Genomic DNA, 23,012 nt, shown 5'->3' with positions numbered 1-23,012 from the left:
AAAAAAAAAAAAAAAAAAAAAATGCCAGATGATGCTTGGGGGCTCCTTGGATTCATCAGCTACTAAATTCCTGGTGCCAGCTTGGGAAACCCAGCAGCATAATGGTGTCTGGGCCTCTCCCATAGACTAAGGCAGGGCAGGCTACCTCTCCTGGGTGTCCTGACAATGGACTTGGCAGTCTTATTTACTACTTGCCCAAATTTCTCTTCTGCTTCTCTAGGCCTAGCTCATGCCCATGCTGGACTGAGCCTCCTTGGATACTGTGCTTTACTAGACCTTGAAACTAGTCAAAATAAGATCCTGACTCCACTATTCAGAGCCGCCGTTCATTCTGGAGTCCTCTTCCAACTGCGGTGGGATAGAGCAGGGTATGCAGCCACCATGGGAACAGGCAGGAAACTGGGCCCAGTCTGGCCAGTTGTGACCTTGAGCAAGTTGCTGCCTCTCTCGGCCCTTAGTTCTCCCTTTCCAAGGCTGTCTCCCAGGGCTGCCAAAGAGGCCACTGTTTGGGGGGATGTCTCCGTAAACGCTCCCTTAATGGCGGTTGGTATGAATGCCTCGATTATCAGCATTGTCATCATTGGCAGGGTGGATGCTGGGCACAAGCCCATGACGGCATTTCCCCACACAGTCGGAGGAGCAGAGTCTCCCTGGAGGGATAAGACTGGGCCATTTCTGGGCTGCAGGTTCTGAGCAGTAATCTTTTTCCAATGACAAGAGCCCTGAAAGCAAAACTAAACCAGATTTCTGGTTAAGAAAATGGAGGCAATAAAAGCTCACATTCCCTGGGTTGAGGGTAGAATTGTGGCTCTTCTGATCATTTTTCTCCCTGCAGGCATAACCCATCCCTGGCAGCCCCACCTGCAACAAAAATTATAAAACCCACAAAAAGGGAAAGAAAAAGCCAGTCGAGTGCCAGGCAAGGACTATTGTCTGCACTGCACTGCAGCCCAGGCTCTGGGTGGCTGCTATGAGGAAGCTCTTCCTGAAGAGAGTGTGAATGATGGCGTGGGAGGAGAATTTTCCTCTCAGGAGCTGGGGCCCAGGGAGGGGTCACATGCTGAGTTTCTCTAGGCTTCTGTTTCCTGAAGCCCAGGGTCAAGGGTCTGGTAGGATGTGGACTGGAGCACTTTGCCCAAAGAGAGGCCAAGAGCTCCCAATAGGCCCCGGGGTGGCGGGGGGGCGGGGGGGGAGAGGAAGGGAGTGGCCAAGTCCCCATGGAGGGGGAGCATCGGGATCCCCTGGTTCTCTAACCACTGGTCTTTTCCCCAGGGAAGAGGACCTAGGTTCTATCCCCCATCTTGTCCCTCCTTGACATCATCTTATAGACCCTCCTTCAGTCTCCATTGACAGAGCTAGCACTGGTGGCTCAGGGAATTAAAGGTCAGAAAGAAACTCCAAGTTCACCAGGGAGAGGGCCTATAGAGCATAGAGGAGACATGGAGGTCCAGTACTGTTCCTGGCTCATTTGCATTGCTGGGAGAGGTTGGTTCTCATTGGCTGTGTGTCCTTGGCTAGACAACTGGACTCTGCCTCGGTTTCTCCAATTCACCCTCTAAACAGTGTCCTTACCAGCCCTTGTGGATTCAACCAGATCCCTATCTCCCCTTACTGCTTGAGGTTCCCAGAAGGAAAAAAAAATTACCACCAAGAAAACGTGATAGGACTCTTAACTTCTTCCCCTTTTTGCTAAGACCATTCTTCTTTCTGTTTTCTTACAAAAACGGAAGAAAATTCTGGGGGAAAAAACAGTGCTCCTTTCTGGGACATTCACATTTCCCCTGCTACCAGCAACCACAGCCCCAGACAGCTTCCCATATCTGTAGCTGCTGCCCTTCAATAGGGCATGACCCAATCTGCAGTGCTCTCCTGGCTTCCCCAGCCTGCTGGAACATCATGCCCATTGCATAGCTGGGGCAACTGCTGTCCTGGGAAAGCGTCATTGCTTACAGTCACACAGGGCACCAGTCATCAGAATGTGTGGAGTTCTTGGCTAAGTCAAGAGCTGGGCTAACCCTTTACCTGCTCTATCTCATGCAATTCTCAGGTCTACCCTGTGCGTATGATACTCTCATAATCCCACGTGATGGCAGTGTGGGGGTGGGATCAGGGAACTGAGACCCTGATTGATGAGGACACACGGCTAAGTGGTAGAGTCTAGATAAGCCCTGCAGCTGCCTGGCTCCACCATCCCTGCCCCTAAACACCCCCATACTCTTCTATAGGTGAGATATATCAGCCACCCATCTGTGCATCGTGGGGCCCCTCTCTGCTGTCCCTAAGATTCCCTGCCCAGTTAGGTTGGCACACCCACTGTGTGTTCTGATGTGTGGCTCCCTGCTTGTTCTTGGGAGCACTAGGACAGGAATGGCCTCAGAAGCCTGTGAGTGGAGTAACTTTGTCAATATCAGGTCACTGCAGTCCCTGGCCCTCAGGCCTTCTTACAATGGGAGCGGGGAGTAAAGGGTTAACTGTCTCCCCTCGTGTTTATGGGGATGGGGGTTCAGTGAGTGCCCTGGAGGCTAAAGATCCTCTTCCCAGCTAGGCCCAAAGGACTGCAGGCAAGCCCCCAGCCTTCCCTGGCCTTCTGCCTTGAGCCCAAGTTTTGTCGCGGGCTCCAGAGGGAGAACCCCACCCCCTCCCGCAGAGCGAGGGTCCCTGGGGAGGCTCGGAGAGGGAAGCGGCCCCCCACCGCGGCAGAGAGCGGCCCAGCGGCGGCCAGCTGTTGGGGGACAGATGTTGGGGGAGCTGAGAGGGGAGCTGGGGGAGGAGCCTTGGGGCCGGGACCTCCGAGAAGCGGTCGTTTTAACCTCTTAATTGCTGGTTCCCCCACACACCCCCCCCCCTTCTTCCCCTAAGGGTTTACCTAGAAGGGAAGGAGCAGAGAGAATAGGTGGGACTCCACCTGCAACCCACCTTGTTCCGCTTACAAGATCTAACACCATCGGGAACTGCTCGAACCTAAGATAAGCAAAGTCCCATTTCAGTTTCAGCCTCTCAGCTCAATAGCTTGGTAACTAACATTGGCGTTTCCACTCTAAGGTTTGATTTTCTTGCACAGAAAAGGGGTAGCTTAATAGTGGGAGAAAGGATTGAGGTGAAACTCCGATGGGCTCCTTCGCTGAGGCTCATTCATGCAACAAATAATTACCAAGTGCTTACTAGGTATCCAGGTAGTAGGCTGGGAAAGGGAGTCTGATTTGGTCAAGGGCGCAGAGCTCCGTTGGTACAACCACTGGTACCCAGATATCTCTGCCCTCCTTTCAGGAGGTAGAGCGCCCCGCGGTGAGCGATGCCCGCCCTACTGCTTTTAGCAGTTGCCAGGATGAGCAACATCTATCGAACACCTCTCCATCCCGAAAGCGCCTCAGGTCCTTTGCACCTAGGCGCTTCACACGCCGGGATCCGGGGACGCGCAAGGTCTGGACCTCACAGCAAGGCTAGGGTGGCAGTAGGCACACCCCCTAATCCCTTTGGCGTTCTGGTGGCAGTCCCTGCACACCTCTTTCTTGAAGTTTCGTTGTCTCCGCCGCCAATTTCGCTGCTTCCGGAAGCCGGTGGCTCGGGCCTCGCAGCCCGCCTGGGAAGGAGTCTGTCGTTTTGTCAAAGCCTGGATCGATAAGCTTTCTCGCGCCCTTCGTGCTGCTGACCCCTGTCCTGGGTGAGGGACACGCTGCAGGGCAGTCTGCAATGCAACCAAACCTAGGTAATCTCCCCTACCCCCACTCCGAAGATCCCGCGCAAGTATGATTTCATAGACTGGGATGAGCCATCAGGAGCGCAGGAGGATTCTAGAGCTGGGACAGGTTCCGGCATTTGGGATGACACGCAGAGCATGATAAAGTTGCTGAGAGGTCACTAGCGGCGCCTACCTCCGACCAAGGATGTGAGGACACTGTGACCTACCTGTGTAGGCGCAGAACAGACTCAGGCGTCCGGGACCCGCGGGGCAGGATCGCGGTACACAGGGTCACATAGCTTGCAATGACAGAAACCCTAGACATCCTGACTCCAGAGATGAATATAAGCTATAGCCCCAGGTGTACAGAAGTGCAGTTTCTTAGAAGAACAGACAGATACGCGTCTTTTACGCGTCCAGTGGCCAAGGGGAAACAATCCCACAGAGCCTGGCGCACAGAAGGCTCAGCTGCTCTCGCCCGGCCTCTGATGGCCAAGACCCTCTCTGCTCAGGCTCTGTCCGCTCCCTGAGGATGCACTCACCGCCTTCTCGAGGTGGGTGGGTCCTTGGCCCCGCGTGCGGGAGATTCCAGAACCAGCAGCCGGGAGTGGGGACGCGGCGCTGCCTGACTGGCCCTGCTTCCTGTTAATCCATGCGGGATTCCAGCTCTTCTCGTCTCCAGTCCAGTAGTTCCGCAGGTTTTAGGTACTTTTTGCACCTTAGAGGGGACCTCAAACCCGGAGGCACACTCTGTGGCGTTTCGGGCAAGTCACTCGGCGTCTCTGAACCTTCGATTCCTTGTATGAAAAACGGATGCCAGAGTCCCCACCTCACCGAGTTGCGACGAAGTCCAGGGGGTGCAATGAAGGCGTCGCGCCCCGGGACCCCGGCCGGTAGTAAGAGCTCTGAGCGCGGTTGGCCACCCCCACCCCCGACCCCCAGCAGCACAAGTAATCGGAAGCCAGCCTCTCCTCCGAGGCCAGAAAGTGCTCCCAGTCCGGATACCACCAGCAGTGCGGTGGAACCCGGGTCGGACCTTCGCCGGGAGTAGGCTGGGTTGGGCAAAACGGTTTCCTCTCCCCTTTACTGCGGGACGGGGAACAGAGACCGCGGGCTGGGCTGGGCACTCCGCTGGGGAAACCGCGTTTCCGAGGTCCGGAACCGCCTCTGCTCGGTGGAGCGGTGGACTCCACCAAGGTGCGCAGCGCCTCCTGAGCGAACCGCGCCTCCCGCGGAAGGGTCTTCTCGTGCTCCTCGTCGGAGACAGCAGGGTTGGGAATGAGTCTGCCAGCGGGGACTGGCCGAAGCCGCTGGGCTCCTGCACTCAGTCCAGCACAACGCTGGTTTTTTCAACCGACAGTTGCTTGAATTTGCCAAGGCAGGCAGGCTGTAACCAGAGAGTTTTTGCGGGGCTGTTTCCTCCGTGCACACACAGGCGATTCCGAATGCTCCCCCGGGTGGAAGGGTGCCGGCCCAGGGGATACTGAGGCAAATCTCCTTGGTCCCCCACCCCGAACCCCGGGCCGCCAACTCTAGGAAGGTGGAAGGAGTGGAAGGGAAGAGTCCTAAATGAAACATTTACAAACCAGGGCGGTCAGCGCTGAGATAGCGGTGGTGCCGGGGTTGGGGGGGGGGTCCCTGGGACTCTAGGGGAGGGTAGGTCTGGAAAAGCAACAGTCAGTGCGAAGACCTTGGGGTGGGAAAGTGCTTCAGAGGAGGCCATAAAGACCTGGGAGTGACCTTCCATTGTGGCTGACTGGGACACATGCCTGGATGGTGGGGCGGCACATCTTGAAGGTTAGGGAGGGGATGGGCCTGAAGAGGATGTGGTTGGTTGGGTTTTGCAAACCCCGAGAGTTTTGGATCAGATCCTGAGGATAGAGTGGAGCCACCATAGGATTGTTAGCAAGGCAGAAACAGGATTTTGTGTGCATGCTGGAAACTTCGCTGTGACTGCTGTGTGGAGGAGGGGTTGGCAGGGGTGACACTGGAAACAGGGAGACCCAGGAAGAGGTTGACAGTGAGGGAAGGACGAAGGGAGCCTGGCCTAGGAGGGCGACAGCAGAGATGGTGAGGAGGAGATGGACCCCAGAGACACTTGGGAAACAGAACTAACAGCATCTGATGATTGGCTGGATGTGGGGTTGAGGAGAGAGAAGAGTGCATGATTATGATTTTCAGGCTTCAGGGGCTGGGTGAGTGGTGGCACCATTCTCTGAAACAGAGGGTGTACCAGAGGAAACAGGGTGCCAGGGTTGGGACAGAGTGGCAAGTGAGTCATCCACTTTAAAAAACATGCCTTCCCTGGTGCCCTGGGTCAGGCCCTGGACTGACTTCTAGGATGGGGTCAACCAGACTCTACCCCCTTCTGGAGGGGCTCCCAGTCTGGTGTTGGAGGCAGCTGCACCCAAATTGCCAGATCACAAAACTGGAAGGGAGAAGGGGAAGAGGTAGAATCAAGGAAGGCTTAAAAGGGGTAAGAAGACATTCGATTCAGGCTTTTTATTTTTATTTTTGTCTTTTTAACATCTAGTATTATTAATAGAATGTCACAGGCTCCAGAGGGACTTTCTGGGTACTTAGCAGACTGCAAAGCTCTGAACAAACAGTAGTGGTCATTGCTGTTGTCATCTAGTTCAGTGCAGGACAAGGAAAATGAGAACTCAAGAGTTAAACAGTTTGCCCAGGGTCACAAAGCCAGTAAGTGCTTATCTGTCTGTTCTTCTAAGAAACTTCACTCTGTACACCTGGGGCTATAGCTTATATTCATCTCTGGAGTCAGGGTGGCTAGGGTTTCTCTCCTTGCAAGCCATGTGACCTTGTGCAAGGTACTTTACCTCTCTGGTCCCCATTTTCCTCACCTGCAAAATGAGGATAAATTGAGATAATCAACGTAAAACAATTAGAATCTTGCTGGGCAAGTGATAAGTGCTCAACAATTTGCCTATTATTACTATTATGGGTTTTCTAACTTGTCATGTATTTTTAACAAATTAATATGTAAATAGAAGTGACCATTGTAGAAAATTTGGGAAATTCAGAAAAACACCAAGAAGAAAATAAAAATCACCCACCAGTTCACCTCCTAGCTGGGACTAGGTATAGAGGGTTGGTGCGTCCAAGTTAAGGCTAATGCCTGAGCTGAAGACTTAGCGGCCAGGAGCCTGGGAGCTGGTGGACCATTGGGGGTGGAAGGGGAAAGATTGGCCTGTCTGAGTCTCGCCACCCGGTGCCTGTCCTCCCCACCTGCAGCCGATTCGGGACCAAGTGCGCCCGGTGCGGCCGACAGATCTACGCCAGCGACTGGGTGCGGAGAGCTCGCGGCAACGCCTACCACCTGGCCTGCTTCGCCTGCTTCTCGTGCAAGCGCCAGCTGTCCACTGGTGAGGAGTTCGGCCTGGTGGAGGAGAAGGTGCTCTGCCGAATTCACTACGACACAATGATCGAGAACCTCAAGAGGGCCGCCGAGAACGGTACCCAACCTGCTCTGCCTGGCACCTCTGCCCCCAGCCCTTTCCCGCCCCACCCCACCCCACCCCAGCACCTCAGGAACCACTCCCAGTTCTCTACCGACTGGGCCTTCCCAGTACCGCCCCGCAGGCAGCATGGGGGTGGAGCGGTGCACAGATCTTGGACTTCCAGGATCTTTTGCTTAGGAGTCAGAAGTCACTGCCATCCTTTGCAACAATGTTTCCTTATCGGTAAAATGGCGTTTCGGATAGGATACCTTCCCAAAGATAGATGAGCTGATGTGTTGTAAAGCCAGGAGGCACTCAGTGAATTCTAGAGATGGTTCTCATAATGGGGCAGCCGATTCCACCTTTGGACAGCTCTCATTGGCCTGGGGGTTCACCCCCTCCAGTTGCCAGGGAGGAGGCTTGGGCCAGTGCTGGAGAGATGACTTGGTCCCCCTTCTCTCAATTCCTATTCTAGCAGCTCCAAGCCAGAGGTTTGAGGAGGAGGGTTTCATCCTGGACCAGGGTATCTAACTACAAGAGGAAAGGACCAGGTTTCCGAGTCTGGAGACCAGGCTGTCACATACTGGGTCAACATATGAAGTTACCTTTTCTCTCTGGGCTGCAGTCCACACACCTGTGCAAAGACAGATACTGGACTAGAATGATTCCTAAATCTCTTCTGGCTCTGACACTGTGGTTCCCCAGATTGCCCAGGAACAAGATCCAGGTCTTCCAGGGATCCTGGGGACTGAGTTACAGGCCAGATTGAGCTGGGGAAGGGCAGTGCTTGGCTGTGGGCAGAGGCAGGGACCCTTTCTTTAATTCCCCTGTTAGGATCTGTGAAAGTTGCTAACATGGATTATTTTATGTAATCTTTACAACAGCCCTAGGAAGTAGGTGGGACATCCTCATCTTACAGGAGAAGAAACAGGATTTGCCAAAAGTTACATACTAGAAGATTTACCTGACTCCAAAGGCCAGGCTCTTAACACCATCCCATCCCATAGCACCTTGGCCCTAAGCTCTAGGGCACCCTAATCAGATCTCATGATGCCAAGGAGCCTTCTGGGATGTAGCTGTCTATGTTTTTGTTTCCCATTTAAAAAACCAACACACCAATCCTTGCCCTGCCTGCTTTCCTAGGGGACATTAATAACACAGAGTGTCTACCCCAATCCTCAGTTCCTCCAGGGAGGAGTATGAACCACCCTGCCTCAACTTCTAGGTCTCAGCCTGGGGAATAGCCAGGGACCACCAGAGCGTTCCTGGCCACGGCCACACCAGGGCCATAATTTTCTCCTGCCAGGATCAGGACTAAGTGGGTCTAAGTGAACTTGAGTTTCACTTGCTGCCCACTCATCTGGAGTGGTGGGCAATGAAATTATTTGCAGTGGTCAGCAAGTCAGCAATGGAGCTGGGATGGAAGCCCAAGATTTAGAGCTTTCCCACACTGTGATCCATCAGTGACCACAGGCTCCTTCCACACATGGTCCAATCAGGGCCACCTGTAGTCACAGCCTTGCCAATTTCATCCTAGCTCTCACAGCCACACCTGTCCACAGATTCTTACCGTGCTGAGGAACTTGAAGGCTGGGGCCTCTGATCTCTTACTGATCAGCCCTCAGTGTTGGCTCCTGTTTCACTTTTAAAACATAACACACACACACACACACACTCACACACACACTTTCATTGTAGAAAAATAAGAAAAGATGGTAAGCAATAAGAAGAAAATAACAATTGCTCCAAATGTTGCCTTCCTTCATATTTTAATGTGTATCTTTTCAGATTTTTTCCATGTATGTTATGGTGTTTGCTTTTTTCCTTCAACATAATTTTTTCCTAATTAAAAAATTACAATAAATTGTGAACAATGGTTATTTCTGAGTGCTGGAATTACTGGTGATTTTTATTTTCTTCTTTGTGCTTATGGAAATTTTCTGAGATTTTGAGGATATTCAGAACAATTAAGTATTAAAAATAAAATGGGAATATAGTTAGTGTTTTAGTATGATTGTAAAAGTAATATGAGTAGAAAGAGAATATCTAACATAAACTCTGGTTAACAAAATTAAGCCTTAGAGAAGTATGCAACATATGATTGTTTTTAAAAACCTCAAAAGTTACAGGAATACCGAAAGTAAAAACTTTCCATAATAACGTTCCTGGGAAGAAAACCACTGCCAACACCTTGTTATATATTCTTACAAACTTTTTTTCTTCCGCTTATTTTTATGAAATTAGGATCATAGTTCCATTACTTGCTTGCTTCCTAGCTCCTCTAGCCTTTGGTTTCCCCCAGTTTCGCCAGGAGGGAGCCCAGTTTGGGACATTAGGGTCAGCTAGCTTTTAGATTCTAGTCGAAAGGTCCAGGGCAGGGGCTTTCCTTCTCTCTGAGTCTCAGTTTCCTCCCATGTAAAGTGGGGTAACTCCACCTCTCATTAGGGCTGTAAGACGTGGTCCAGTCGTGTAAGAAGTGTCCAGTACTGAGAGGACTCTCAGAAACCCCTTCCCCAAAGACTGAGCTCAGGGACTAGAACCTGGGATCCCCGCTCCCAGCCAACTCCCGCTCCTGACCCTTCCAGGGACAAGCTCCCCCCACCCCCGTCCTTTCCAGGCTGCCACTAGAAGAGATGGGACGCGTGGTCAGCCGCTTATATCGCCCCCAGGGAACGGCCTCACGTTGGAGGGGGCAGTGCCCTCGGAACAGGACAGTCAGCCCAAGCCGGCCAAGCGCGCGCGGACGTCCTTCACCGCGGAACAGCTGCAGGTACCGCTGCAGGCCGCGGGCGGCCGGGGCGTGGGCGGGGCCGATAAGGTCTCTTGGCTCCGCCCCTCTGCCCGGACCCGGGTGGCGGGGCGGGGCCGCAGCTGCCTGGGGCGTGGCCTGCAGGCTGGCGCCTCTGATTGGGCCGGGGTCTCGGAGTCTCCGCGTGCGGGCGCCTCACCGCCCTCCCCGCCCCGCAGGTTATGCAGGCGCAGTTCGCGCAGGACAACAACCCCGACGCTCAGACGCTGCAGAAGCTGGCGGACATGACGGGCCTCAGCCGGAGAGTCATCCAGGTGGGACAGGGGTGGGCGGGGCCTGGGGACCGCGGGCACGCCCTGGAGCTCGTAGCTGGGCTCGGCGCGGAGGGTCGTGGGTGCACGTGGCCACCCTTCTCCAGGAGGCGACGAGGCTGTCCTGCTTGGGGCTCCCGGCGGCGCGTCCGACTCTTTCCCGCTAGGCTGAGGCTGCCGAGGTTGTCGTTCCAGGTGTGGTTTCAAAACTGCCGGGCGCGTCATAAAAAGCACACGCCGCAGCACCCAGTGCCGCCCTCGGGGGCGCCCCCGTCCCGCCTTCCCTCCGCCCTGTCCGACGACATCCACTACACCCCGTTCAGCAGCCCCGAGCGGGCGCGCATGGTCACCCTGCACGGCTACATCGAGAGTAAGTGACCGCAGCCCCGGGAGCCGCTGGGCCTGCAGGGAGGGGGCGCGGAGAAGCGCGCGTGGGCGGCTGAGGCTTGGGGTGGGGGGCCTTAGAGAGCCTCGTTGGTGAAGAAGTGGGATCCGAAGTCATTTGGATCTAGGAGTTGCCTCAGTGGGGCGGGGCCCTTCTCGTAGAGACAAACGATTCAGCTGTTCAAAAAATACTTTCAAGGCACCCAGCCTGTGCCAGTGCCTGGAGACTGGGAGAGAACAGGATGGACAAAGTACTGCATTCTGGTGGGCATGGAAAAATAACCAGGCAGATGAGTGTGTTGTTTTAACTGGGATGATTCCCATAGGAAAGGTGGTGCTGGAGAGAAGTGACTGGAGATGCTGGGGCAGGTGGAGGGGAAGGGGCTGGGCTGCCTCTCAGCAAGCAGAGACGGAAAGGATGGATAGGATTTAGTGAAGTACCTGGAGTGGGGAAACGGAATGCACGCAGGCCCTGGCCCAGGAAGCATGGTGGCATGGATGTGTCCTGGGGAGCAAAAGTGTGGTGGAAGTGTCCAGGGCTGTGAGGCCTTAGGCAGTCACCTAACCTCCCTGAGCCCTGGTTTCCTTATCTGTAACCTGGGATGTCACTAATGCCTGGCTCACGGTGTTGTGAGACTCTATTCATGCATCCAATAGCTATATCTTGAGTGCCTTCTGTGTTCTTTGCACTGGAATACCACAGTGAACACAGTAGACCAAAGCTGCTGCGCTGCAGTGTGGGAGATAGTGGGGAGACCATAACGTCAAAAGGGAGGGAGCAGGCATGTCTGTGGCAGGGAGCACTGTGGCGGAGATGCAGGGGCAAGCGGCTCATGGTGAAATGACTTGTGAACAGGAACCTGGAGGAGTAAGAGGAGCCCTAGAGATTTCTGGAGGATAATTGTTCAGTGCATCTGCTGCTGAGCAGGTGCTTATCACAGATTGTCTTTCTCTTTGAAGTTGTTCCCATCAATTGTTTCCTCTAAGCTGGGCATGACCAAAAAAATAGAGATGACCATGATGCACATACACACACATGCAAATCCTCCCTTATCTGGCTCCATATAAAAGGGAAAAGGAAGGGAGATCAGAGAGAGAACTGCTCCTTACTGACTGTATGCCATCTACTCTACTGACTGCGTCTCTAAACATCAGAGGCCACCGTCTCCTTGAATAGATGAGGAAACCAAGGGCCCACTGTAAGTTAGTGGGAGTGGTATGCCTTAATGATCGAGTGTGGGCTCTGGTGTCAGATGGCCAGGCTTCACATCCCAGCCCTGCCATTTACTAGCTGTGTGACAGTGGGTAAGTTTCTTAGCTTTCCTGAATATTCACTCCCTCATCTGTAAAAATGAGGACAACAAGAGTATCTCAAAGCAGTGTTCTGAGCATCAAATGAGATAACTGATTTATTGTCTTCAGCATTTAGCAAGTACCACGTAAGTATTGGCTGCTGTTGTGATGGTGGGAGTGGTTTTGGTTGGCAGAACTAGGAGGGCAGAGCCCTGTCTCTGCACCAGACTGCCAGTTGGAAACCATGTCTCTTTAGATTGTTGCATTTCTGAACTATCTGCTCAGTAGGAGTGACATTTTCTCCCTTTTTCTAAACAATAACTTATATTCAGGCTGCATAGAGCCTGTTAAAGGTGCCAAGGATCAGGGGCTCTATAGGTACCAGGGGTCTGAGCTACCTGCTAATACTTGGTATAGGGTCAATAAGAAATCTAGATGACCTCTTTGGACTTGCAGCCATGACCTCCAGAGTCCCTTCCAGGACTCTGGCCATACACTCTGTTGACCAAACTTAGATGTGTCTTTGATGCTTAGAGAAGAGGCTGAGGTGGTGGAATTCAGCTTGGGGAAGAAGAGGTTGGGGGTGTCTGCACCTGCACCTCTTGCTGCGTGACTGACTGATAGTCACCACAGTAGTTTGCTCTACGGTGAACTAAAATCATGGAGTTGTGAATTTTCTGAAGCCTTGAGCTGAGAAGCTAACGAAAAGTGTTAGAACCAGACCCCAGAAAAATGAACTTTTGCGCTGCAGTGAACTAAAGTCACAGAATACTGAGTTTCCTGGAGGCTTAGAGCTTGGAATCTGATAAAAGCTTTGGAACAAGACCCTAGAAAAATGCAGACGTACTACATTTTCCAGGTAATCTGAAGTTGCATATGGACTCCTTGAACACCCCAGGTGAAGAACTCCCAATTTAATATAACTCTTTTATTCTACAAATGGGAGAACTGTGGCTCAGAAAGGAACAGTGACTTGTCCCAGTTTATATATCAGGTATAAGTCTCTCTACAATGGTCTTTCCCAGTGACCAAAGAGAATGAAGTCTAAAGAAGAGACAAGCGCTGGGCACAGTGGCTCACACCTGTAATCCCAGTACTTTGGGAGGCCGAGGCGAATGGATCACCTGAGGTCAGGAATTTGAGACCAGCCTGGCCAACGTGAAACTTTGTCCCTACTAAAAATACAAAAATTAGCTGGGCATGGTGGCGCATGCCTGTAATTCCAGCCACCCAGGAGGCAGAGACAGGAGAATTGCTTGAACTGGAGAGGCAGAGGTTGCAATGAGCCAAGATTGTGCCATTGCATTCCAGCTTGAGCGACGTAGCAAGACTCCATCTCAAAAATAAAAACAAAAAATAAAAAAAGAAGAGACAAGCAATGGACTTCTCCACTGTAGTGGTAAACAGGCTGAAGCATGAAAAATTTGGATCCGACGCAAAGGTGGACCTTCCCTAACAGTTTAAGATGTTGAAATATGGTATGGAAATTCATTCAGCAAATACTTAAGAGTACCTACTAAATGCCATGCCTCATTTCCAGTACGTTTCTAGGTGCTGGAAATCCACAAAGATTAGAATCTGAAAAACAGACAAAAAAGTGTTGTCCTCATGGAGCTTGCATTCTAGTTGGCAAAGACAGATCTTATCAAATAAATAATAAAAATCTGCAGTAAGTCAGGCTGGGTGTGGTGGCTCATGCCTGTAATCCCAGCACTTTAGAAGGTGGGAGGCTGAGGCGAGCAGATCACTTGAGGTCAGGAGTTCGAGACGAGCCTGGCCAATATGGTGAAATCCCCTCAATACCAAAAAATACAAAAATTAGCTGGGCGTGATGGTGCATGCCTGTAGTCCCAGCTACTCGGGGGGCTGAGGTGTGAGAATCACTTGAGCCTGGGAGGCAGAGGCAGTAGTGAGCTGAGATGACACCACTGCCCTCCAGCCTGGACAACAGAGTAAGACCCTGCCTCAAAAAAAAAAAAAAAATGAAATAAAATAAAAAAAAAAAAAAAAAATGCAGTTAAGTCAGATGGTAAGTGCTAAGAAAATAAAATAAAGCTGGGAGAAAGACAGGGAGGGTAGGGAGTAGGTGTTGGTGTTGATTGCAGTCGTAGAGAGTGGTGACATATGAGTACAGAGTCCTCTAGGAGGCATGGGTGAAGTCGTGGTGTTACCTAAGAGATAGGAACTTGCTGAGGGAGAGTCTGAATAGATGGGGTACAATCTTGCTTGCAGGGTCTGAATAGATGGGGTACAGTCTTGCTTGCAGGGTCTGAATAGGTGAGGTACAGCCTGGCTTGCATGTGCATGAATATGAAAGCACATATTTATTTAGGAGTGTTTATCAGGGAGCTAGATGATTATACCTCACTGTCACATAGCTCTTTATAGACTATAAAGAGCATCACAACCAACCCTACTGAAATCTTGCCCGGGGCTACCCAGGAGGTAAGTGGCAGAGATGAAACTAGTTTCAGAGCTCCAGCTTGCAGAGCACGGGGCAGGTGGGATCCTGTGTACAGCCTGGGGGATGAGCTCCAAGGCATCCTCTCGTCCACAGGTCAGGTACAGTGCGGGCAGGTGCACTGCCGGCTGCCTTACACCGCACCCCCTGTACACCTCAAAGCCGATATGGATGGGCCGCTCTCCAACCGGGGTGAGAAGGTAAATGGAGCCAGGCTGGGTCTGGTGGGTCAGAGCTACCCTGCCAGGGATGGGTTCCTGGCTGCAGCCCCTGTTAATGATTTGGTACCATGCTGCCCTGTGGCAGATGCTCTCTGTCCAACCTGCTTAGACCCCCACTGCACCCCCACAGCAGTCGCTGGAGTAGCTGCAGGCATGTTCTGTGTGCATGGCCACTCCAAAGGCCTCCTTGCAGCTCCCTGCTGGCAGCTTGCCCTTCTCTGTCTCAGATTTGTGAATTTCCTTTACTCAAGCTTTGAGATTCCAGGGAGGGCTTATATCACTCATCACCTCAATCTCCATAATCTCACTGGTTTCCCCTTTTCATTCTTGTCTGTTGGGAGTGAATACCCTGAGCTGGTGGGGCCCAGGGATAGCTGGCCAGCCAGTGACCTTGGTCAACTTGCAGGGCCTCCTCTGTGGAGCCGGGATTTCTGGCTGGCTCAGGCTTTAGGACTGCACTTCTAGAAGGGTGCTTGGATGTCCCTATTCCAGGGTTTCAAGGTATTGTTTCTGAAGCACTGCAGCCCTTTGTTTAAACTTGTCCATAGTACAGGTGAAGGTGGATGGAGCTGCTCTGTGAAACCACGGAGAGAGGAAGAGCCTCACCTCCCTCCCAGCTCCAAGGCACCTCACAGTTAGCCTTGAAAGCCATTGCTCTCAGCCAGCCCTTCATTTTAGACATGGGGACATTGAGGCCCAGAGACTCAAGGTCAGAGACTGGGTGAGAACCTTGCATTTTTTTTCATTCACTTACTTGTTTATTTGGAGACATTTCCTATATCCTGACTGTGCCCAGCATCCCTGAGTCTGCTGCCAGGAGTGGGGTTGAGTAAAGTGTGGTCCCTGCCCTTGAGGAGGCCACAGTCTGGAGGGGGAGCAGATCCCAACAGTTACAATACAGTATGACAGGGGAAGCCGTGGGAGCTGGGGAGGTGGGAGGGGCAAAGGAGAGAGGCAGGGAAGACTTCCCAGAGGAGGCAACCTCTAAGGCCAGGTTCAGGCTAAGGTATCAGGGAAGGCCTGAGACAGCAGGGCTCTCAGGGAAACTTGAGCTGTTCAGCACTGTTGGCACGCAGGTCTGGGAGGAAGAGAGAAGGGAAGCGAGGGCCTTGGGGCTGCCAGGTGGAGTCGTCTGTATTTTTTTTTTTTTTTTTTTTGAGATGGAGTCTCTATTGCCCAGGCTGGAGTGCAGTGGCACGATCTCGGCTCACTGCAGCCTCCGCCTCCTGGGTTCAGGTGATTCTCTTGCCTTAGCCTCCCAAGTAGCTGGGGCTACAGGCACCTGCCACCATACCTGGCTAATTTTTGTATTGGTAGTAGAGACGGGGTTTCACCATATTGGCCAGGCTGGTCTTGGACTCCTGACCTGGTGATCCATCCACCGTGGCCTCCCAAAGTGCTGGGATTACAGGGGTGAGCCACCGCGCCCGGCCAGAGTCTGTATTTTATCCTGCAGCAGTGTGGGGACCCAGAAGGTCTGTTGCAGAAACATCACTGTAGCAGTCTTCAGAGACTGCTGGGTTGGAGGACACCCAGTCGGAGGCAGGGAACTCTGGAGGTCAGTGAGTGTGGCGATCCTGAGGGAGAGGGTCAGAGCATTAGGGCTGGAGTCAGGGGCCCTCCAGTCCAGTGGATCCTGGTTTTGGTGTGCTTGAAATCACCTGGGCAGCTTGTAAAGATACAGAGATTCCTAAGCCTCACTCTCAGAGAATCTGATGGAGTGGGAGGTAGGGATCTGCATGTGTAATAGCCTGTGTAATTCTGATGGGCAGCCAGGTTTGGGAACTGCTCCTCTAGGACAGTACTTCCGGCTCAGCCTCCTGATTGAGCTCAGTGTACCTAGTATGTGCTGAGCTCTCTGTGTCAGGTGCCACACGGAATGTGTATGGTGTGGAGGTACAGACGGTTCTGGACAGATACATTTATAAGTAAATGGTAGTGCCTAATGCAAAATCCTGTAGAATCTATAGTGAGTGAACATACCACAGGAACATCATTGCTGCTGAGACTGTCACATTCATAGGAAGAGCTGCTGTTTGCTGAGCTCCTTCTGTACAAGGCTGCGACTTGTCACATGGCATCTGGTCGACACCTCCCAGCCACTTTGTGGACATAGAGATGACCTCCTCATTGTGAAGAGATAAACAGATTCAGGGAGGTGACGTGACATGCCCAGGGATGCAGTGAGTCTGTGGGACTCTGAAGTCTGCGTGGTTCAGGCATCGCTTCCTTTCGTGCAGCGCTTTATTGTTTACACAGCCCTCTCTTCGACCTCATCCTTCATAGTCTCCCAGGGAGGGTGGTTGTGATGACCTCCATTTCATACTTGTAGAAACTGAGGCTCAGGCAGAGCAGTGCTCGTACAGAATCACAATATGAGCATGGGCAGAACTGGCCTGGATTCTAGGGCCACCTGCCTCAGAGCTGTCCCTTCCTGTAGGAGGGCATTCATCCTATTAGACCTGGCTCTGGGACTGCGGAAGTGAGCTGACGTGATCCCTGTCCTCAGGGAGCTTGTTGCTTAGCACAGAATGTGGGCAGCTACATTGCAGGGGAATGGGCAGCTGGAGTAGGTGAGAAACATGGCCTTAGAGGACCCAGAAGAAGTGGTAGTGAGCTCTAGGGGAGAGACAGGGGACGAGAAGAAGGGCATTCCACATCAACAGAACAGCATGTGCAAAGCTTCAGAGGCATGGAGGAGCATGGGTTGGAGGGGACTCCAGGGGATGTTCAGTGTGGCTGAGGTCCAGGGAAGTGGGGAGAGCTCATAGGGGCCACAGAACAAAGGATCATCGAGAGAGGGTCCTGGACATTATATGGAGGGTATTGAGTGGGCCCTGGAAATGCAGAGGGCTGGATTCTGTGCTTGGAGAGGAGCCTTTGCCTCCTGGTTGCTCACCTAAGCTTGTGGTTCTGTCTGGTTCAGCCTGAGGGATGAGCCATGCTGGGGGCTGTCAGTTTTAGCTATAGGCAGTTTCCGGCCCCTGGGTTTGGCTGCTGAACCAGAGTTTTCCCTTGCTGGGCTGTGTCCCCAACTTTGCATCCAGAAAGTCTGCATTAAAGTGTTTCTTCCTCCTTCATGACCTTCTGTCCTCTCACTGTCAGGCCTTTCTGCCAGCTCCTAGGGACTTTTCTTGTCCACAACTCATCAAATTCCTGGGGTCTGGTGGGCGGCAGGGTGTGGGATGTGTGTGGCCAGCACAGGATTGCCTGGGCTTTCTTCCAAGTCCTCCAGGCCTGAGCCTGCCTAGCTGTGAGGAGTCTCAGTGTCCCCCTGGGGCTGGCCCCTGAACCCACTCATCTAGACCAGCACTGGCCTGGCCAGGAGAACAGTGCTCTGAGCGCTCAGACGAGCATCCCCTGCCGCCACCACATCATCATTTGGCCACGCATGCCGGGGGGTTTCCAGAGCCACATTTCTTCCTGGTTGTGTCCCCCGATCCCACAAATCTAACACTTGGAAAGTTCTTAAAAACTGGGGCCAAGCTGTCACTGATCAGTGGGGGAGACTGAGGCCCATGAAGGGGAAGAGTCTTACCAGGGTTTTTGAGAAAGCTTCTGTTAATAAGGGCCAAGAGCCAGTCATCCTGGAGGCCAAAGTGAAGCAGTGGCCAGGGTGCGGAAGGAATGCCCACGCTGGCCACTCTGGAGTTAGGCCAGCTCGGAATCCCAGCTCTGCCACCTCCTTCCTGGGAGATTTGGGAATACAATTAACTTCTTGGAGCTGCAGTTTCTACATCTGCAAAATGAGGATAATAATAGTTACCACCGTCTAGAGTTACTGCAGGGAGTAAATGCATAATGTGTGGAAAGAACCAGCACAATGCCTGGTACACAGAAAATGCCCGCTAAGTGTTAGTTATCATGATCGCTGTTATGGAGATCATCATCATTGCTTTTTTCTATCACCTCCTTGTGATAACCAATTCTGGGCAAGTAACATTCCTGATCAGAAAAGGGAACAGCCATGTGGTCATGCCCACCAGATGCCCCTGGACCAACCCCTTCCTCACACTTTACTGTGAAATGACACATCGCCCTTAACCAGCCAGCCAGTGATCCTTGACCTGAACTTGAGGGAACTGGTTGTGTCATCAGCAGTGAGATGTCAACCAAGTGCTAGAGGCCGGAGTGGGAAGGGGAGAGGGACAGACAGTCCTGATCTCCCACTGTGTATCAGGCGCCTAGCATGTCTGAGCCACACACCTCTAGGCTTCATGCATGTGAAGATTAAGTGCATGTGAAGTGCTTAGCCCATGGTCCGGTGGGTAATAAGCAATCAGCCACCATGGCCACGGTGACCTTAGAGAGGTAGAGGCAATGTGCCATGGTGAGGAGAGTTTGCTGTGAGCCAGGCCTGGCCTCCAGTGCCCAGTCCTCTTCTCGCTGTGTGCTCACGGGCACACTCACTTCCACCTCTTTCAGCCTGAGTGCCCTCCTTGTAAACTAGAATGGTGGAACTTCCTCACGGGCGGGGCTGTGGTGTGGCTTCTGTGAAATAAGGCACAAAAGGTGCAAGGTGAAATGCCTGGTAGGATTTTGCTGCTGCTGTTGTAGCTCCTTGAATCTTTCTGATTCTCAGAGGGAGATTTTGGTCATCCCATTTTACAGATGAGGAAACAGGCTCAGAGAGGAGAAGTGAGTTGCCCAAAGTCCCACAGCACATTGATAGGCAGAGCCAAGACTTAAACTTAGATCTGGGCCCTGAGCCCACCCTTCTTCTCTGTGCCTTTGACGTTCTCTGGGGAGGGGAGGGTGGGGTGGGCCCCAAGCTCAGCCACCTCCCATGCCCTCCTCTTGCAGGTCATCCTTTTTCAGTACTAACGTTGCCGGCACTTCCGCACCTGCCTGTGGGCGCCCCACAGCTGCCCCTCAGCCGCTGAGGTCCAGTGTCCAAGCTGCAGCCAGGAATCCACCCACCTCCGCATCCACCCCCGTCCGCCATCCTGCCCACCACCAGGTCGGTTCCCGAGGCCTGGCCTTTCCCTCTCCTGCTGAGAACCAGAACCCACCAAGAGCACCACAGAGTCCTCCTCTTGGAAGGCAGAACTTCCTGAAGTCTGGAATCAGGGTGGAAACAGCCTGTTTTTCCCATTTAAACAAGAGTCCTCTTCAACTTCAGCTGATTACGATAGCAAAAGGCGGAATTGAATAGTGTAACACCAACGGCCTTCTAATTTACAGGTTTTCTTCCCCCACATTGGCCTTTATTTACTACTTCCTTGGAACCATCTCTGACTTCTGAATAGCTGACAACCCCCAATGTTATCCACTCTGTTGCTTTTGTCTGGAAAACTCTACAGTGTTTGTGGGATGTCCCCAAAGGAAAGCTATGTTCTAATTTTATCATTTCCATCTGTCTGGTTATGTCAAGTTAATTCAGAAAGAGAAGAGACAGTGACCAACCCTGAGAGGCCCAATAGGGCAGAGATGGAGGCCTACCCAGACTAGGAGGCAGGGGGCATAGACAGGGAATGGGGGGAACAAAGACCCCCATTGGTTTGGAAATCAAGGAGCGGGTAGTGGCATATTGGACCAGAAGAGGCACTAGCCATTTTAAGGAGAGGACAGCGACAATTCTGCCACCATCTAATTGTCCAGCATACATGCAGGAAACATAACAGAGATGGTACTTGATCTGTGCCATGACTCTTCTGAATGTTTGGATAGGTTAGAGCTGGGGACCCCTGTTGTCTACTTGTTGACCTCTCGTAGGGGTACTTGGGCCAGGTCTTCTTGATGGAGTGGGGATCCCTCATGGGGGAAAGGGAACAGAGCCCAGTGAAATGGCAGTCAGAATGTTAACCCTGGGTCCATCTCTAAGTAGAGAGAGGGTGCCCATTGCCTAGGTGAGGGTGCCAAGCTCAGGATTCCAATTGGCACCTCTGTGCTTCCCCGACAGTACTTCCTGGAGCCAGCTCCACCCACCCTTGAGAACAGAGGCCACACACAGCCGCATAACATCCATCCTGCTACAACTCTTCCACCCCAGACAGAAGGGCTTGGGTGACACACGACCATGATTTATGTTTTCAGGGGATGCCCATTTGTCCCAAGCTTATCCTGTAATTCTAGAACTACTTGGTGTCCTGATGCATTTTCCACTAGAGGTTGCTAGTCAGCATGTTTTAGCCCAAGTCCGCCTTCCTGCTGTGGTTAACCTGTTATGTTGCTTTTAGAAGGAGGCTCCAGGACAGGGAAAGCAAGTTCATGGTACATATGCGGCCATTGTCTCTGTTTTTACCCATGGCAGACATTGCTAATCAATGGCAGCTCTATCTCACTGAGTCTGGATAAGGTTTCAGAGTTCAAATGCTTGAAGTTGGCACTTAAAATGAAAGCCTATATGTCATTCTTGCTCTGGGATCTATAGGCGGGCTAGGCACAGGTGCAGCCCAAGAAGGGAACCTGCTTCCTCTCCCTTCCAAAGATGGTGACAGCTGACTGAGGGCAAAGAGAAGGCACCACTCAGAACGTGGTGAGTACAGCTCAGCTCAGCACTCATCCAGCAGTAACTTGTGCCCAGTCCTGTGCTAGGCGCTGACATTAACAGGAGCAACCAGAGCCCAATCCCTGGCCTTGGGGAGCTCACATCTTTCATTTGATTTTTGTTCCTGATCATCAAGGCCCCAGTGGCAACCATGTGGTAAGTGGCCAGCCAAGCCCTGCCCAGGGTCACCCAACCCCCACTCTGCCTTGAGCCTCTCCTCAGGGTCTATTCCTTGCGTGGATCATGTGGCCGTAGCATGTTACAGTTCAAACATGTCTCCACTACCCTGTTAAGAAGAGCAGCCTGGGAACATACAGGCCGTCAGACTATTTATTTAAATACAAAAAAAGGGGAACACACACACACACACACGGAAAAAAAAATGTAAGCACTTTTTTTTGTAAAACCAATGTCTGTTTTGTTACATACCTTTCATGTTGTGCTTTGTAAATGTCTTATTTGTGTAATAAAGTTAATGCAAGTAGAAATGCTGGCACTGAAATCCACAACATGATGGGATTCCATTTCTTCCCCACTCTCTGGTGAAGGGCTTAGGTCCCTGGCTCCCAGAATATCTGGGCTGCTGGACAGTGCCATCCTCCTTCCTGGAAAACTGGTACCATTTCCCAGTTAGTCAACGATGCATTGTAAAGACCTGATGATGAGTTTCTTCTCGAAGTACTCAGTCACACCTGCTTCTTGTCTAAACTTTGGGGGAAATCAGGCTGGTGGATGCCCTCCGTTCCAGCCTCTGAACACACACTCTTTGCTGGGCCCCGTGCTGGCTCTGCACACTCGGAAAAGGCTCCTAGACAGACCCTGCCTTGGAGGAGCTCTCCGTCTGGGAAATGCTGCGGGGGCCAAGGGTTTGGGTACTAGAGCTGGATTCTATCAGACGAGAAGGTCACAGACTAGGTGAGGGTGGGGCAGTGAGGGAGGTACAGAGGAGCTTGTCTGGAAGATGGGGAAGAATTTAGTAAGGTGAAGTTAAGGGAATATGGGATGGGCAGCAGGGCCCAGCTTCCACACCAGACTGGGTGTTATAGTGGTTTTGGCAGGCTCCAGAGCCACCTCGTAACCCGAGGAGTGAGAGAGAGCAACTTTCTGGTGGTTGTCAACTTTCTTTCAGCAGCAGAATTGTTTGCTCCAGCCAAAGCTCCTGGTGTGGACAGGAGAGCTGCCCTGCAGAATGCAGCGGCTTCCCTGGCCTGCCGCGGCCCTGCGTAGAAATGAGCTGCTCAGAAACCTCAACTCATGGTGCACATGATCACTGATGCGGGGCCCCGCTCTTTATTCTACTAGTTATGAAATCTCCCATCCCTGACCCTCATTTATCTGCTCTTCCAATCCATTTTCAAATGTTTAGATATATGTGTATCTTTGAAAATATAGGAGTTTAGTTGTGTGTTTCTTTACATGAATGCACCTTCCGTTTTCAAAGTACAGTTTGGAAACCACCGGTGGAGCTCAACCCTCTCAATCAAAGTAACTGGAGTCTTGGGGAGAGGCGATTATCCCGTCTCCTCCCTGGCACAACTGAGAGTGAGCCCAGGCCTCCCCACCCACTGGCTCCTGGCTCTGCCCCAGCATGATGCCTCTGGGTCCCTAGTTTGAGATCTAATTTCCTCTCCTGCCCTTCAAACCTGAGTCACTGTTCTGCCTCCACTGGGTAGACCTGGTGTCCCAGGGGACAGAGCACAGGGGGTGACAGGATCTAGCAGCCACTAAGGAGGGACAGTTAGACAAAGATTCAGGATGCATATGGTCCATGTGTGGCCCTGGAACATGTTGCCACTTCCTCTTCTGATTTTCAACTGACAAATGTGACCTCCGGGGTGATGCTGAGGAATGATTATATGCAACACTAACAAGTTGTTTACTTCAAAGCAAACACATATTGAATACCTGCTATGCGCCAAGTCCTTTACTTGTATCATCTCATTTAACCACACAGCTACTATATTGT

The 23,012-nt window shown here is 52.1% G+C and overlaps 1 protein-coding gene across 4 annotated transcripts in view; it reads left to right on the top strand.

Moving 5' to 3' along the window:
- Positions 1-21,552, top strand: part of LHX6 (LIM homeobox 6) — a 26,505-nt gene extending 4,953 nt beyond the window's left edge. For 2 of the 4 annotated variants that reach the window (XM_017503344.2, XM_037729526.1), the window contains exons 5-10: positions 6,932-7,152; positions 9,807-9,907; positions 10,105-10,200; positions 10,393-10,567; positions 14,432-14,535; positions 19,360-21,552. In XM_017503344.2, coding sequence (XP_017358833.1) covers positions 6,932-7,152; positions 9,807-9,907; positions 10,105-10,200; positions 10,393-10,567; positions 14,432-14,535; positions 19,360-19,380 — 718 coding nt within the window. In that variant the 3' untranslated portion in view covers positions 19,381-21,552. The remainder of the gene's footprint in view (positions 1-6,931; positions 7,153-9,806; positions 9,908-10,104; positions 10,201-10,392; positions 10,568-14,431; positions 14,536-19,359) is intronic. The other 2 variants (XM_017503345.2, XM_037729527.1) reach the window with 1 other exon arrangement.
- Positions 21,553-23,012: the final 1,460 nt, after the last annotated feature.

The sequence above is a fragment of the Cebus imitator genome, unplaced genomic scaffold, assembly GCF_001604975.1.
Source record: "Cebus imitator isolate Cc_AM_T3 unplaced genomic scaffold, Cebus_imitator-1.0 Scaffold309, whole genome shotgun sequence".
Classification (NCBI taxonomy): Eukaryota; Metazoa; Chordata; class Mammalia; order Primates; family Cebidae; genus Cebus; species Cebus imitator.
Note: the sequence above shows the minus strand (reverse complement) of the source record. Positions and strands in the feature narration are given on the sequence as shown.